This window comes from Schistocerca piceifrons, chromosome 8 (genome assembly GCF_021461385.2).
Source record: "Schistocerca piceifrons isolate TAMUIC-IGC-003096 chromosome 8, iqSchPice1.1, whole genome shotgun sequence".
Lineage (NCBI taxonomy): Eukaryota > Metazoa > Arthropoda > Insecta > Orthoptera > Acrididae > Schistocerca > Schistocerca piceifrons.
The window spans coordinates 329,206,730-329,224,328 of NC_060145.1; the positions used below are offsets into that span (position 1 = coordinate 329,206,730).

The window sequence follows — 17,599 nt, forward strand, 5'->3', positions numbered from 1 at the left end:
TAATACAATATTGGTACTTCAAGAAAATTTGAAAATTTGCGTTCCGAAAACCACACTGAAAAGATTGATATCAGCTTGGGGCCTGGACATACGACTGTGCTCTTCAAGTTGTATTATGGATTTAAAATGGTGTACAGGATCCTGATGCTCTTGGAGTATCCTCTGATGTCCTGTTTCATTTATGACATAATGTAACATCTCTTAATGCTATATACGTATTAACATACATGCTACCTACTTCATCGTGGCTGCGCAGGCACAGTAACACCGTTTTCTGGTGCTCTCTGACAACTGCTGAAACGAATTGTAATAGGTCGCCGGAAAGTATTGCAATATATTGCAATTGGTCGTTTGAAAAGCATTACTTTCAAAGTACGTTTCATTTTAAACAGTGAGTTATCGCTCTGAATTTCTTAAATCACAGTGTGTTTGATTTTTACTTAAAGCTTAACACTTTGAAGGACAGCCACTTAGAAGTCATTACTTAAAATTTTGCCAGCACATTTATGTGATGTATCAAAATGTAAAAAATATTATATGTGAAACCTTAGATCTTCTTGTAGATACACTATGTACATAAATTTTCCTAATTGTGTGGTTGTGCTACCTAAGTGATGTTGCTATAGGCTGACTACATCACGTGTCCTATGCTCCGAAAATCACCACTTTTACATGAGACACATCTTCCGAAAGACGAAAACTGAATTTCGGAGGCGGTTTTTCGCTGTCATGTTTGCATGTTAAGGTCTGAAGCAGATTTGCTAGCCCAGTTGTTAACTATGTCACTTCCTCTCACCAAAGCAAGTGTCATCCATGAATTCCCTGGAACAACTTCATTTGTGGTACAAGAAAACGTAAATTTATGATTTAGTGAGCACAATCACTATTTCTCTTCAGTTAAGACTAGGTGAAAACAGCTTCAGTCTAATATTTCTACTTATCCTTCACTGTACAAAAAGCCACTCTGCCAATATTAGCCAAAATTTGGCAGATTAATATTTTTATTACACCAACATCAACAAGGTAAATAATTAAAGTTCTAGTAACATTTATATGATACATCACTAAGGCAAAGACACAGATCATTAGTGAACTTCATGAAGGAACTTGTGGAGGCTGTAGAAGCAGTGATGAGTCAAATACTGTATGCCTTAGCAGTTGACTTGAAATTTGCCAGGTCATTTATTGATTTAATTTCTGGGGGAAGTTTATTATAAATAACTTTCCCATAATACAGGGTTCCTTTTTTTTTGTTTGGGATTGTGTTGGTGGGCTTTGAATGAAAGTTTCCTTTTCGCCTAGTGTTAGAGGAGTGGATATTTTCATTTTTCTGAAAGAGAGTGGGATTTTCCATTGAATATTTTCTCTCTCTCTCTCTCTCTCTCTCTCTCTCTCTCTCTCTCTCTCTCTCTCTCACACACACACACACACACACACACACATATATATATATATATATATATATATATATATATATATATATGATTCAATATAATGGAAGGAAACATTCCACGTGGGAAAAATTATATATAAAAACAAAGATGAGGTGACTTACCGAACAAAAGCGCTGGCAGGTCGATACACACACAAACATACACACAAAATTCAAGCTTTCGCAACAAACTGTTGCCTCATCAGGAAAGAGGGAAGGAGAGGGGAAGACGAAAGGAAGTGGGTTTTAAGGGAGAGGGTAAGGAGTCATTCCAATCCCGGGAGCGGAAAGACTTACCTTAGGGGGGAAAAAGGACAGGTATACACTCGCACACACGCACATATCCATCCACACATAAAGACACAAGCAGACATATTTAAAGACGTCTTTAAATATGTCTGCTTGTGTCTTTATGTGTGGATGGATATGTGCGTGTGTGCGAGTGTATACCTGTCCTTTTTTCCCCCTAAGGTAAGTCTTTCCGCTCCCGGGATTGGAATGACTCCTTACCCTCTCCCTTAAAACCCACTTCCTTTTGTCTTCCCCTCTCCTTCCCTCTTTCCTGATGAGGCAACAGTTTGTTGCGAAAGCTTGAATTTTGTGTGTATGTTTGTGTTTGTTTGTGTGTCTATCGACCTGCCAGAGGGAAACCTTCCACGTGGTATATGTCTGCTTGTGTCTGTATATGTGTGGATGGATATGTGTGTGTGTGTGTGTGTGTGTGTGTGTGTGTGTGTGTGTGTGTATATACCCGTCCTTTTTTCCCCCTAAGGTAAGTCTTTCCGCTCCCGGGATTGGAATGACTCCTTACCCTCTCCCTCAAAATCCAAATCCTTTCGTCTTTCCCTCTCCTTCCCTCTTTCCTGACGAAGCAACTGTTGGTTGCGAAAGCTAGAATTTTGTGTGTATGTTTGTGTGTGTATCGACGTGCCAGCACTTTCGTTTGGTAAGTCACATCATCTTTGTATATATATGGTTATAATAGAGGGAATCATTCCACGTAGGAAAAATATATCTAAAAACAAAGATGATGTGACTTCCGAATGAAAGTGCTGGCAGGTCGACAGACACACAAACAAACACAAAATATTTGTGTATAAGGAAGTGGCATCAATGGTTACAAGGATGGTTTCTGGTGGTAACGTCCAGGGCCTCGCTGCGATGGAGCACTTCCTTTCACGCCGATCACCTGCCACCCTACCTAAAACCTCTTTCCTCATTACCTTAGCCAGCTTTATCCTGACCCACAACTTCTTCACTTTTGAAGGCCAGACATACCAACAATTAAAAGGAACAGCTATGGGTACCAGGATGGCCCCTTCGTATGCCAACCTATTCATGGGTCGCTTAGAGGAAGCTTTCTTGGTTACCCAGGCCTGCCAACCCAAAGTTTGGTACAGATTTATTGATGACATCTTCATGATCTGGACTCACAGTGAAGAAGAACTCCAGAATTTCCTCTCCAACCTCAACTCCTTTGGTTCCATCAGATTCACCTGGTCCTACTCCAAATCCCATGCCACTTTCCTTGATGTTGACCTCCACCTGTCCAATGGCCAGCTTCACACGTCCGTCCACTTCAAACCCACCAACAAGCAACAGTACCTCCATTACGACAGCTGCCACCCATTCCACATCAAACGGTCCCTTCCCTACAGCCTAGGTCTTCGTGGCAAACGAATCCGCTCCAGTCCGGAATCCCTGAAGCATTACACCAACCACCTGACAACAGCTTTCGCATCCCGCAACTACCCTCCCGACCTGGTACAGAAGCAAATAACCAGAGCCACTTCCTCATCCTCTCAAACCCAGAACCTCCCACAGAAGAACCACAAAAGTGCCCCACTTGTGACAGGATACTTTCCGGGACTGGATCAGATTCTGAAGGTGGCTCTCCAGCAGGGACACGACTTCCTCAAATCCTGCCCTGAAATGAAATCCATCCTTCATGAAATCCTCCCCACTCCACCAAGAGTGTCTTTCCGCCGTCCACCTAACCTTCGTAACCTCTTAGTTCATCCCTATGAAATCCCCAAACCACCTTCCCTACCCTCTGGCTCCTACCCTTGTAACCGCCCCCGGTGTAAATCCTGTCCCATGCACCCTCCCACCACCACCTACTCCAGTCCTGTAACCCGGAAGGTGTACACGATCAAAGGCAGAGCCACGTGTGAAAGCACCCACGTGATCTACCAACTGACCTGCCTACACTGTGACGCATTCTATGTGGGAATGACCAGCAACAAACTGTCCATTCGCATGAATGGACACAGGCAGACAGTGTTTGTTGGTAATGAGGATCACCCTGTGGCTAAACATGCCTTGGTGCACGGCCAGCACATCTTGGCACAGTGTTACACCGTCCGGGTTATCTGGATACTTCCCACTAACACCAACCTATCCGAACTTCGGAGATGGGAACTTGCTCTTCAATATATCCTCTCTTCCCGTTATCCACCAGGCCTCAATCTCTGCTAATTTCAAGTTGCCGCCACTCATACCTCACCTGTCATTCAACAGCATCTTTGCCTCTGCACTTCTGCCTCGACTGACATCTCTGCCCAAACTCTTTGTCTTTAAATATGTCTGCTTGTGTCTGTATATGTGTGGATGGATATGTGTGTGTGTGTGTGTGTGTGTGTGTGTGTGTGTGTGTGCGCGCGCCCGTGTATACCCGTCCTTTTTTCCCCCTAAGGTAAGTCTTTCCGCTCCCGGGATTGGAATGACTCCTTACCCTCTCCCTTAAAACCCACATCCTTTCGTCTTTCTCTCTCTCCTTCCCTCTTACCTGACGAAGCAACCGTTTGTTGCGAAAGCTAGAATTTTGTGTGTATGTTTGTGTAGGGGGAAAAAAGAACGGGTATACACTCGCGCACACACACACACACATATCCATCCACACATATACAGACACAAGCAGACATATATATATATACGAGGGCCGTTCAGAAAGTAACCTCCGGTTGATTTAAAAAAATACACAAAGTTAAATAAAAATATTTTAATATATACATCTTACAACTACATCTTTGCACTATTTTTCTACATAGTCTCCATAGCGATTGAGGCACTTATCGTATCTCTTCACAAGCTTTGAAATTCCTTCTGCATAAAAATCACCCGCTTGTGCCTGGAGCCAGCCTGTGACCGCATCTTTGAGCTCGTCGTCGTCATCAAACCGCTGTCACCCGAGCCATTTCTTCAAATGCATGAAGAGGTGATAATCACTTGGCGCCAGGTCTGGGCTGTAAGGTGGATGGTTGATAACGTCCCACTTGAAGGACTCAAGAAGGGCCGTTGTTCTGCGAGCAGAGTGAGGACGGGCGTTATCGTGCAAAAAAACGATACCGGAAGTCAGCATACCACGGCGTTTGTTCTGTATAGCCCGTCGTAACTTTTTTATTGTTTCACAGTACATGTCTTGATTAATGGTCGTACCACATTCCATGAATTCAACCAACAACACCCCTTTGGCATCCCAAAACACCGTTGCCATCAGTTTTCTGGCAGAAAAATCTTGCGAGGCTTTTCTTGGTTTGGTAGGCGAATTTGAATGTGCCCACATCTTTGATTGTTCTTTTGTCTCAGGGTTCACGTACTTAATCCAGGTTTCGTCACCGGTCACGATTCTGTTTAACAATGGTTCTCCTTCGTCCTCATAACGTGACAGAAAGTCTAATGCAGAGGCCATTCTTTGAGTTTTGTGGTGGTCGGTAAGAATTTTGGGCACCCATCGTGCACAGAACTTACGGTAACCCAATCTTGCTGTCACTATCTCGTACAAGTGAGTCTTAGAAATCTGTGGAAAACCAGTAGACAACTCCGACATTGAGAAACGTCGATTTTCACGAACTTTTGCATCAACTGTCTGAACGAGTTCGTCAGTCACCAATGATGGTCTACCACTCCTCTCTTCATCATGAACGTTTTCTCGTCCACTTTTAAATAAACGTACCCATTCACGGACAACTCCTTCACTCACAACTCCTTCACTCACAGCTCTTGGTCCGTACACGGCACAAAGCTCACGATGAATAGCTGCTGCAGAATATCCTTTGGCTGTAAAAAACCTTATGACAGCACGCACTTCACATTTGGCGGGGTTTTCTATTGCAGCACACATTTCAAACTGCCACAAAAACTAAACTAGCGCAGTTACGACGTTCACTCGACCACGGCTTGATGCCGACTGACCTGTTGAGTGCGTGAACGCACAGATGGCGTCGCTACTCCCCCCACAACCCGCACTGTGACCAATCGGAGGTTACTTTCTGAACCGCCCTCGTATATATATTAGAAAAATATATTTAAAAACCCTAAGGTAAGTCTTTCCGCTCCCGGGATTGGAATGACTCCTTACCCTCTCCCTTAAAACCCATATCCTTTCGTCTTTCCCTCTCCTTCCCTCTTTCCTGATGAGGCAACAGTTTGTTGCGAAAGCTTGAATTTTGTGTGTATGTTTGTGTTTGTTTGTGTGTCTATCGACGTGCCAGCACTTTCGTTTGGTAAGTCACATCATACATTCCACGTGGGAAAAATACAGGGTGATTCAAAAAGAATACCACAACTTTAAAAATGTGTATTTAATGAAAGAAACATAATATAACCTTCTGTTATACGTCATTACAAAGAGTATTTAAAAAGGTGTTTTTTTTTTCACTCAAAAACAAGTTCAGAGATGTTCAATATGGCCCCCTCCAGACACTCGAGCAATATCAACCCGATACTCCAACTCGTTCCACACTCTCTGTAGCACATCAGGCGTAACAGTTTGGATAGCTGCTGTTATTTCTCGTTTCAAATCATCAATGGTGGCTGGGAGAGGTGGCCGAAACACCTTATCCTTAACATACCCCCATAAGAAAAAATCGCAGGGGGTAAGATCAGGGCTTCTTGGAGGCCAGTGATGAAGTGCTCTGTCACGGGCTGCCTGGCGGCCGATCTTTTAATCTTATCAGCCGCAGACAGTGCTTGAACCAATTTCAGACGATAAGGTTTCATAACTAACCTTTTTCGTTGGACTCTCCATACAGTTGATTGTGGAATTTGCAGCTCTCTGCTAGCTCTGCGAGTCGATTTTCCTGGGCTGCGAACAAATGCTTGCTGGATGCGTGCTACATTTTCATCACTCGTTCTCGGCCGTCCAGAACTTTTCCCTTTGCACAAACACCCATTCTCTGTAAACTGTTTATACCAACGTTTAATACACCACCTATCAGGAGGTTTAACACCATACTTTGTTTGAAATGCACGCTGAACAACTGTCGTCGATTCACTTCTGCCGTACTCAATAACACAAAAAGCTTTCTGTTGAGCGGTCGCCATCTTAGCATCAACTGACGCTGACGCCTAGTCAACAGCGCCTCAAGCGAACAAATGTACAACTAAATGAAACTTTATAGCTCCCTTAATTCGCCGACAGATAGTGCTTAGCTCTGCCTTTTGTCGTTGCAGAGTTTTAAATTCCTAAAGTTGTGGTATTCTTTTTGAATCACCCTGTATATCTAAAAACAAAGATTCTGTAACTTACCAAACGACAGCGTTGGTACGTTGATAAACAATAACAAACACACACACAAATTTCAAGCTTTCGCAACCCACGGTTGTTTCATCAGAAAAGAGGGAAAGACAAAAGGATATGGGTTTTAAGGGAGAGGGTAAGGAGTCATTCCAATCCCGGGAGCGGAAAGACTTACCTTGGGGGGCAGGGACAGGAACACACACACACACACACACACACACACACACACACACACACACACATTATTAATGAAGCCTATTTCAAGGATCAATTCTGAAGTGTTTACGTGGCCACCCAGGGGTGGTATTGGGAGATACGTTTATGGAATCCGGTTTTGGGAGCCCCATGTAAACGTGATGAATATCTGCTATCATCGGCTTACAATATCACGTGACATGAGTTATGACTGGCTTACAAAAGCACATCACAATCTCAATTTCAATGCTTCAGAAACTAACATTCCGTGTTTGGTGGAATTCGACTATATGCTTTTGTAATCCAAAAATATGTAGCGTATGTGTTGCTGCAAATCAAAGATCTTTCCAAAACACTTTTTTTTGTGGGATTCGTTTCCTAAAGTGGCAGGAGGTTCTACGACAGTGTACAAAACCTTAACCATTCAAAGGATTGATAAGTTTTATGATCCCGAGGGAAAGTATACTGTCACTTAACATGAAAAAAGCATATTTTCACCCAGGAGAAAGTGTACTTTTTAACTGGGAAATCTGGGAATTTTTTCCTTGGCTACGTATACACCGTTGGGAAATATCACGCAACCACTAACTAGATTTTCTTGGAGGGTATTATAGTGTCTCATTATATAGTCTTCGTGTGGTGTGGTGAGATGCAAGTAGCAAGCCCACTGAATGTTTTAAGTGAAGCAACAACCATCAATTATTAAGATAGTAGGCATAAAAAGTAAAACATACTTGTCTATGTACTCGTAATGGTTACTTATATGGCCCCACTGGAGCACTAATTATGTATCCATTACATAATTTGAGGAGTAAAGGTAGAACCTCGCCATATAGCAGAGTTGCTGTATTGCTGAAAGGCACATAAACTAGACAGGACGTTATTCATCTGAAAAAGGGTTTGTCCACAAGTTAGCACAGTGCATGTGTGCCCTTTTCTACCTAGTTACACTAGGTTTGTTTGGGTCTTTCGACAACTTGGTACCTCTATTGTTCAGTGCCTTGTTACATTAACGCTGAATTTATTTACATTCCTCCAGGACTTTCCGTTACCATATTCATACAGACATTTACATTGACAAACAGGAGGAAGAAACGACCGTAAGAGTGCCTTGATTACAATTTGGTTTTCAAAAGCTTAGCTTAGCAAATGAATTTCCCATACTTTGAGAGGCAGATATTGACTTTGGTAGAGCATTCAGTTACCGGAATGTCTTGCAGGGAATTATGCTATATTACATGGCCCACCTGCCCACCCACCCAAACAAAAAGTGTAACATTGTTGCAGTTGCTTGAAACAGTTGACATAACCAACATGTCAAATAGTGTTTTTCCCTCTTCTCTACGGTGGCTTTTACAGCCAATTTAATTTGCCCAATCTAGGTATTTTCTGTCACTAAATTAGCATTTAAATTTTGGAGCAGAATATATAAGGGGCATAAAAATGGAATGAGCCAGAGACGTAATTACAGAAACCAGTACCTGTATGTTAGGAGTATTGACCCTGGCTGTTGGGCTGGACATCGTCGTCAGAGGTGAATCTTCTTTGACCAAGATGGCCCTCTTATTCACTTCCCACAGCACGGGACAACAATGAATGCCCAGTGTCACTCGCAAACCTTGACCACCCTTTGCCAAGTTATCAAATCGAAATGACAAGGTAGTCTCACCCATGGGGCCATTGTGCTCCACGACAATGCAAAGCCTCATATGGCCAACACAGTCGCGAGACTCCTGCAGAAATTCAAATGGGAGGTTCTCGGCCACCCTCCATACAGTCCAGACCTCTCTCCCCGTGGTTATGTCATTTTTGGTCCCCTTAAAAAAGGCTCTGTGGGGCAGTGATTCACCTCGGACGATGGCGTCCAGCTGTATCTGCAGAACTACTTAACACTGTAGCCCCTGGAATTTTATGAGGCAGTCCCTCACCACCTTGTGTCACATTGGGACAAGTGTCTCCAACAGCCATGGTCAATAGTTCTAACATACAGGAACTGGCATATGTAATGATGCCTCCGGCTCGTTTCTCTTTGAACAACCCGTATTATTAGTGTTCTTTGTATTTTCCCCCTCTCCTTCCCCCCCCCCCCCCCCCCCCACTTCCAATCCCCAAACAGCTGCCCTTAACTTAGCAATAGAGCTATGCAGTATTCAAGATGATGAAGAAGTCTGGTCCTAAAGAATTTTTGTAAAACTGTTCGGGTTCCTTTCAGAATTATTACGTACTTCACTTTCAGTTTAAGAAGATTAGATGTTAAAATGTAGAGTAGCAGTTCTTCCCCTTAGTCTCCAGAAACTGGTCCGTAGAGGGAAAAAAATTGTTAGCTTGAAAAGTGCTGCATGAAACAGTTTTCAGTGACCATCTTCATAGTCAGTGTTGGTGGCTATTGACATGTTGCTTCTCCCTCGAAAGGTCTGGAACATGGCTTACTCAGCCTCAGGTTTACTCAGGTCAGATGAAGCTGCTTGAGTAAGTAAACAGTAAAATTTACAGACATACTGCTGCAGTGGTGTCAAATTGAAAGCTGTTGTTATGCTTGAATCCAGTCAATCTTCACTTAAAATACCTGATTTTTGTTCAGACTGAACAGTTTGGCATTTTTCTTTAAGTGAGAACCTGAAAGAACCAATTTTTTTAGTATTCAGTGATGATGTGGTCTCTAGATGATATGTCAGTGTATTGTTTTATTAATACTAATTGCCATGTTTTTTACCTAGACAGTTTAATTTTATGGTTGTTGTTTTCTTTAGGGAAATGGAGCATCTTGTCCAGAGTCTCTCAGCATGTTTGAGTCTCAGCTAAAGCAGCTTTCCATACCAGTACAGTTCACACGTGATCATGCATTTGTACCCTCATTTATGGAAGACTGGATCTTCTATCAAGTACAGCCAGTACCCAACTAGCATTTCAAATTTCACATTAAGGAAAATATGCTGCACACAGCATTCACAGCCCTTGTGATCTCAAGATGACAGCAACAGTAAACTGCCAGATCATCTACAAGATGAAAGCTGTGCAGTCAAGAAACGTGTGCACACAATTAAGTCACAAGGATATTTTCTCAGTACTGCTTTAAATTTAGTAGATACAGAAATAGTGTCGTCTGCAAGTTATATGTAACTTATGTTAACATGAAATGTGACTGAAATGCAAAGTGTTAAGTCCCTTAATTTGGTCCAAATGCCATATTGTCATGGTTGTTCCTCATAAACATTTAAGACATGTGAAGTCATTATTAGGTTTTGTTATTCTAATCCATTTAGTTTTCTACTGTGCTCTTTAAGTATTATTTCTGCAAGTGACTGTGTGTAGTACATAAAATATAGCATATCTATATCTGAGTGACAATATTGTAAAAAGGGTAAATCACTACTCACCGTATAGTGGAGAAGTTGAGTTAGAGTCGCAGACAGGCCCAACGGAAAGACTACTAAGAAAGTTAGCTCAGTCTTTCTGTGCTTGTCTATGACTCTGCTATATGTGAGCAGTAATCTATCCTTTTCATAAATTATCATTATCCCATCTTTTGATATATGCATCTTAATATATTGCCCACCACTGTCAGTAGTTATAAAAGATTTATTTTCTCAGTTTTTATTTATGTATGAACTGCACTGCTAAAATTATGTATGCTTTACAAATGAGAGGAAAAGTGGGCCTTCTGGACTTCATTAATATTATAATCTGGGATAAAAAGTTAAGAAGCTGCCACATATATTTATCCACACTGACATTCAGCTGGTCATTTAACAAAGGTAACTCATCTAACATGACCAGAAGCCCTGAAATGTAAAAAGTGAAAAATTGGTATTTGATTGGAAGACAAATGTTACTTGAAACAAAACAGAAAACTAGCACTGTATTCATAATCAATAAGAATGTCGGTGCAGTGTTTTTGGAGTGTAGTACCATTCAACAGGTTCAGAAGCTTCTGTAGTGTGTATTTTAAAACATCTTTGTCGGAAATAGTGCAGTAGTTAAGTATTTGAAATCGTCAAGTGTTACTTGTGGAATTGGTTTTCACTGTTTTTATTAATGTTAATTTTGTTTTTCTTACTCTCTTAAGAAATTTACCTAGTACCTGCACCAATTTAAGTTGCAAAACATTAACTATTTAACTAGTGTGCCCACTTTCAACATATTCCGTGGACATTGATAATGTTTGTGTACATTATTTAGACTGAATTATTTTGTGGCCAGTAAGTAAATTAATTGTGATGCTGTGCAGCACGATTGGTTGCATTTAGACTGGAGAATTCTAGTCTCAAATTATGAGTCATGTCAATGTATCGTTTTTGTGTTTTAATGCAATATTGGCAGTAATAAGGAAGTAGTATTTGTTTGATTAGTGATGTAATTTGCTCGTAAGCACTCTGTTTCCATAAATATTTTTACACTGTATCCTACAGTCTTGTATCTATATTTTATAAGCCAATGCAGTTGTCACAAGGTAAAAGCTTAATTGTGCTCATAAATTGATAGCCAAGTTTTGTAGGTTTATACAGGGTGCACCAGAAACAGCTGTCTGTTTTGAAAATTCAGCAGTAATTCAGGGGAGAAAAGTGAAAATCTTTATCTTTTTAGTAAAGATAAATTATTTTTTATCGAGAATTAGTGTCTACATACTTCTTGACAATAACATTTGGTACATGTCCTTGCTGAATGACACATTCATGTAGTCTGTCTGGAAGAGAAGACACAACACATTTCTTGGAATCTCCCAAAAGCATTCATGAATTTCGTCTTTCAGCTCACTAATAATGCTTGGGAGTTGCTCATGAACTTCAAGATAGCCTCACAAGAAAATAATTAGATGATGTGATGTCAGGGGAACAAACATGCCAATTGATGTTCCCAAAGTGAGAAATAACTCTGCCTGGAATCATTTAATTCAGGATTCCCACGGGAAGATGCGCAGAATGGACTGTTGCTTTGTCTTGCTGGAGCTATAGATGGTGATACAGCATGACAAATCTAGCACTCAGAATTTACTGTTACAGAAAGGTCCTCGTTTAAAAAAAAGGGGCTCTGAAGAAATACTGGCACTTTAGTGTAGCACACTCTAGCAGTTCACATGAGGTGTGTGCAGCCCAGAACTGACTTCCATTTGTTTACATATCCAGACAAACTGGAATGGGTGTAATTTGACATCATTAATCTGTCCTCTATGCCCTCTTCAACTTTCGGAAGCTCCAAGAACGTGTTTCAAAATTGAAGTCTCATCATTGTGTCCTTGTGGTAGTGAAGATCTTTGTTGGATACAGTGAATGCTGGTATCCACCAACCCAAAAGCAATAGCTCAGCAACAAGCTAACCATTCAGGACAACACAAGAAGCTGTAATGCAATGTCTTTATAAATTCCTCTAATGCTGCAATGCGGTACTCTACAGACTGTCACTCCGTGTCAACTGACCTGCTGAGAACAGTACCCAACAATGCATGTAGCATTACAGCATTGTCCTGTGAATGAACATTTAAAAGCAGTCTGGTGCAGCCAGTATTTGTTGTAGCATCTAATGATACACCAGCTTTTTGATCATCTGACTGTATTACTATTGCAATGAATTGTGACTTAGACTCAAAAACTAATTTGTAATGACTGTGTCACACACACACACACACACACACACACACACACACACACAGTGAGCTAAAAATTCAATGTTTGTCCCCACCTTTCATGTACTGAAATAGAGTTCAGTAGCAGCAATTATATCTTTTACCATTCCTATAGTTACTTACATGTATTAATCGTAATACATCTAATTCATAAAGTTTAAGTAAGAGCAACCAACAAACTTGCCATGCCAGATGGATACATACATGTTCACAAAAAACAGAATGCCTTAAATAAGTAGAGATAGCATGTTCACATTTCACAGGACATGTAAATTAGTATGTTCTGCAGAAATGATTAGCATGTCAGTCGCCTCGGTTAGTATGTGTCCCTGTTGCCTACTAGGCACAGGGTCACTATGGAGCCTGATAACTTGTTCCATCCATTATGGCATCGAAGCGTATAAGGCACGAATGGCTTTTCAGGTGCAGCCACCCATGCTGCATTCAGCTGTGATGGTTGGCATTGGATCACAGCAGTGCACCAGGTGTTACCATACCCCACACATTTTCAATTGGCAACAAGTACGGTGACCTGGGCAGGCCAGAGCAAAAAACTGATATCTTGTGACAACCAACAAGGCATATGTTTGTGCAGCAACCAGGTTCTGCATTGTCTTACTGAAAAATGTCCTCTGGGGTGTTGGGCAGAAAGGGTATGGTTATGGATCACATGAGTCATTCATGTAGATCACAGTGCCCTGGACATGCACCAACTGTGATTTGTAGTTGTAGTTAATAGCACTCCACTCCTTAAGGCCTTGCGTTGGTATTGTATGTCTTGTGCCAATGCAGTCACTGTGATACTGCCTCCACTGTCTGCAGGGAACCAAAATGCAGTCATCAGTTTCAAACAAAACCTGGATTCGTCTGTAAACACTATCTGGTGCCATTCCTGTCCCCAGTGACGACATTCCACACACAAGTGCCATCTAGCACGTTTATGCACATTCGTCGCAGGTAGGCAGAGAAGTGGATGACTTGCAGGTAGCCATGGACTGTTACCCGTGATAGTGTATGATGTGTTACTGTTGCCAGAGCTGAGGAGGATGCAGATCTATTGTGCAATGCCATTCACATGAGATGTCGATCATCTCAATGGGTGGTTTGGGTGGTGTGACCTGACCCCTCTCGTCGTGTTTTACAGCCTTCTGTGAACCATTCTGCACAAACTCATTGCACAGCTGAAACACTTTGTTCCACATGAGCAGCAATTTTCATTCTGGAATTTCCATGATGGCTGCATCTCATTCGCTCATGCCAATAATGCGCCCTCTTTCAAAGTCACTGATTTGATAGTACAGTTGGCGCATATATCTGCAAGGCATACTGCATGTCTGCTCAAGTCACAATGATCCATTATCTTTGGTTTATAGCAACAACAGCCATAGGCACCTTTTACCAATAGTTGGTGTTGCACTGCGATACCAAACCCACAGGCTGACATGGTTCAAATGCTAATCATTTCTGCAGAACATACTAATATAGGTGTCCTGTAATAAGAACGTCCATCTCTAGTTGTTAAAGGTGTTATGTTTATCTCTGAACATGTATTATAATGTTAACATAAGACCAGTTTAAAGGAAGCCGTCGTGCACATGGCCAATAAGTAACAAATCACATAAAAATAAGTGAAGTATTTTGTTAGCCTTAAGAGATGTTACCTTCTTAATATTTACACTTTAAAATTTTTTACATGGCAGTAGAAAACTCAGAAAAGGGTTTTATAAAAAGTGATATTCCCTAACTAACAGCATGAAGTATGTTGGTCAATTCAAGCAAGGTGACATGAAAAGAAAGTAGACATTGAGGTAACGCGTCACTAGGAAGATTTGAAAGTTTTATTTCAAAACTTTTATTTGTACTAGTAATTTGGACTCTTTGGGATTAGAGAAAACTGTTTCATGCTGAGCAATGTGGCAACACTGTGAGGAATACACATTCGGTGCCCCCCTCTCACGAATAACATGCATGAAAGTTACAACGCCATACAATATTAAGAGGTAAAAAAGTTATTTATTTTGACTGAAGTATCTAGGGAAAAAACTGGGTTAATTACAACACACACTTCCACAGTGGAAGGGTTATTGGTCACTCATTGATGGTCCTGCCTTTAATCCCCAATAACCACATCTGCTATTTTTGCTGTAACGAACTGTGACGGAATTCTCTACTTTCTTGATGTCAAACTGAAGTGGTTTCACTAGGCTAACAACCATACATTTAGTTTTATTAAACACAATACTTGCGTTTTCCTAAATTTGATAGGTTTTGTTTGTATTAAATGGAATGTAAAACAGATGACTTAAATGTGCTTCTGTAGCAGATCAAAGGCAAATTAAAATTAACTCAGGTTAGTTCTAACAGTGTGTTGTGATTCAATCAAGATAGCATGGCACAAATCACCAATAAAATGACCTGGTCTCCTTTTAAAATATGAAACTGTACTGTGAAAAGGATCTTGCAATGTATTAATGGTTTGGGATGTATCTTGGGTCTGAATAGAGGCATCAGGTCCAGATTTTAGCTGAGGGCTTTGGAGAAGCTTTGTAAAACTATAGATTTGCATGTTGCATCCAATTGTTTCCTTCCTCATACTTTCCCTGTCTAATTTAATGTTGATAACCAGAACGTATGAAGGAATTAGAAGAGTTGAGCAGAATGGATAGTATCTTGAAAAGTTTCAGTTGAGTATGAAGGAAAAAAAAATATGGTAATGGAACTGAGTCAAAGTAAAAAAAAAAATGATGCTGGTTGAATTAAATTAGGGGAATGAAAAACAATAGGAGTTGATGAGTTTCATTATTTGGGCAGCAAAATAACCAATGATAATCAAAGTAGAGAGCATGTAAAATGTAGACTGGCAAAAGCAAGAAAGGCATTTGGGGGAGAGGAGAATGGAACAACGTAGAATACAACTGATAGTTTTTGTATGGGGTGTAGCCTTCTACTCAAACGAAACATGGACAATAAGCAGTTGAGATGAAAAGAGAATAGAAGCTTTTTAAATGTGGTGCGGCAGAAGAATGCTGAGAAATTATATGGGTATGTTGATAACTAATGATACACTGAATCGAACTGAAGAGGATTGGTAATGGAAGGTAGTGTGTGTGTGTGTGTGTGTGTGTGTGTGTGTGTGTGTGTGTGTGTGTGTTTGGAAGGGGAAGGGAGATAAAGATCACATAGGGAGACCAATGCTGGAATACCGTAATCAGGTTCAAATGGATGCAGATTGCAATAGGTGTGAAGAGGCTTGCCCAGGATAGTCTAGTGTGTAGAGATCATCAAACTAGTTTTCGGATTGAAGGGCACAATGAACAGTATATTTAATGTTTGTGTGTGGGGGAGGGGGGCGCATACGTACAGACGCATAAGTTCCCCAAGTGTGTCCAACAGACCAAATTGGTGCTGTTAAGTCATCCTGATTTAAAATGTTTATGGTTTCCACAAATAATGCATATCAATTTTTGGGTGGTTCCAGTGAAAAGGCCAAAACTGATTTCGTTCCATGTTCGTGTACAGTTTGAGCATAAGTTCAATTTCTAATGGCCTAGTTTTTGATGAGACTCTGAACTGGAATCTACCTCCCTCCCTTCACATACATCAAACGTGTTAGTCTCACTGTGAGGACAGTTACTGTTGAAAAAGCACAGGGTTCATTTCACGTGAATCCAGATTGAGATGTAACTCACTAAATTGTGACGGGTGGGATAAAAAGGAAGCTATGGGTTGTTTGATATCCAAACTGACTCATCAGTTGATTAAATCAGACAATGGAAACTCCAGGATGGAAAAAACAACAATTTTAGGGAAAAAATAGACTGCCACTCACCATACAAAGACACTGAGTTGCAGACAGGCACAATAAGAAAACCTGTTACACATTTAGCTCGCAGGCAAATCCTTTTTCAGAAAAGAAAACACACACAAATTTACACAACAGCCATCTCAGAAAGCTCAGACCAGAATGAACTGCCATGTTGAATAGAACCAGAAATCTGAAGTGGGAAAGGGGGAGGGATAGAAGGGTGTGGGTGAAGAGAGTGTGTGCAGGGACTGATAAAGGCATCAGTTTGAAGGCTGTGTGGAGGGGAAAGGGGGGTTGGTGTGCTAGCAGAGGGTAGCACACAATGGGGGGGGTGCGGGGCCGTGAATAGGCAGGAGGTAATATAGCCGAAACTGTTGGGTGTGGGGACAATAGATTGAGGAAGAGACAGTTTTGGGAGTGGAGAATTTGTTTTAGGATAACTCCCTTCTTGACAGTTCAGAAAAGCTGGTGGTGGAGGGAAGGATCCAGATGGTCAGGGTGGTGAAGCAGTCATTGGAATTGAGCATTTTATGTTCAGCTCCATCTTGTGCCACAAGATGATCTACCATGCTCGTGGCCACAATTTGGCAGTGGCAGTTCATCTCAGTGGACAGCTGGTTGGTAGTCATACCGACATAAAAAGCTGTGCAATGATTGCAGCAGAGCTGGTATACAACATGGCCACTTTCACAGGTGGCCCAGCCTCTGATGGCATAGGATAAGAATGTGACAACTGAAATAGGAAGTGCTGGGGGGGGGGGGGGATGAATTGAGCAAGGGTCTGGGATTGGGAGTGGCATAGGGATGAACTAGGATGATGTGGAGGTTGGGTGGGCAATGGAACACCACTTTAGAATGGATGGGAAGGATCTTTGGTAGTATTCAGGGCATGATGATAGGTGATCACAGACCTGATGAAGGACATAGTTCAGTTATTCCAATACAGGATGGTACTGGGTGATGAAGGGGACACTCTTATGTAGCTGGTTCTTGGGGTGCTGTAGGGGGATTGGGGGGATGTGAGGA

General features: G+C 41.4%; 1 protein-coding gene across 2 annotated transcripts in view; it reads left to right on the plus strand.

The window, feature by feature from the left end:
- The window catches only part of LOC124711129 (spermine synthase-like), a 68,833-nt gene extending 53,704 nt beyond the window's left edge, over positions 1 to 15,129 (plus strand). For both annotated transcript variants that reach the window (XM_047241024.1, XM_047241023.1), the window contains exon 8: positions 9,899 to 15,129. In XM_047241024.1, the coding sequence (XP_047096980.1) occupies positions 9,899 to 10,051 (153 nt within the window). In that variant the 3' untranslated portion in view covers positions 10,052 to 15,129. The remainder of the gene's footprint in view (positions 1 to 9,898) is intronic.
- Positions 15,130 to 17,599: the final 2,470 nt, after the last annotated feature.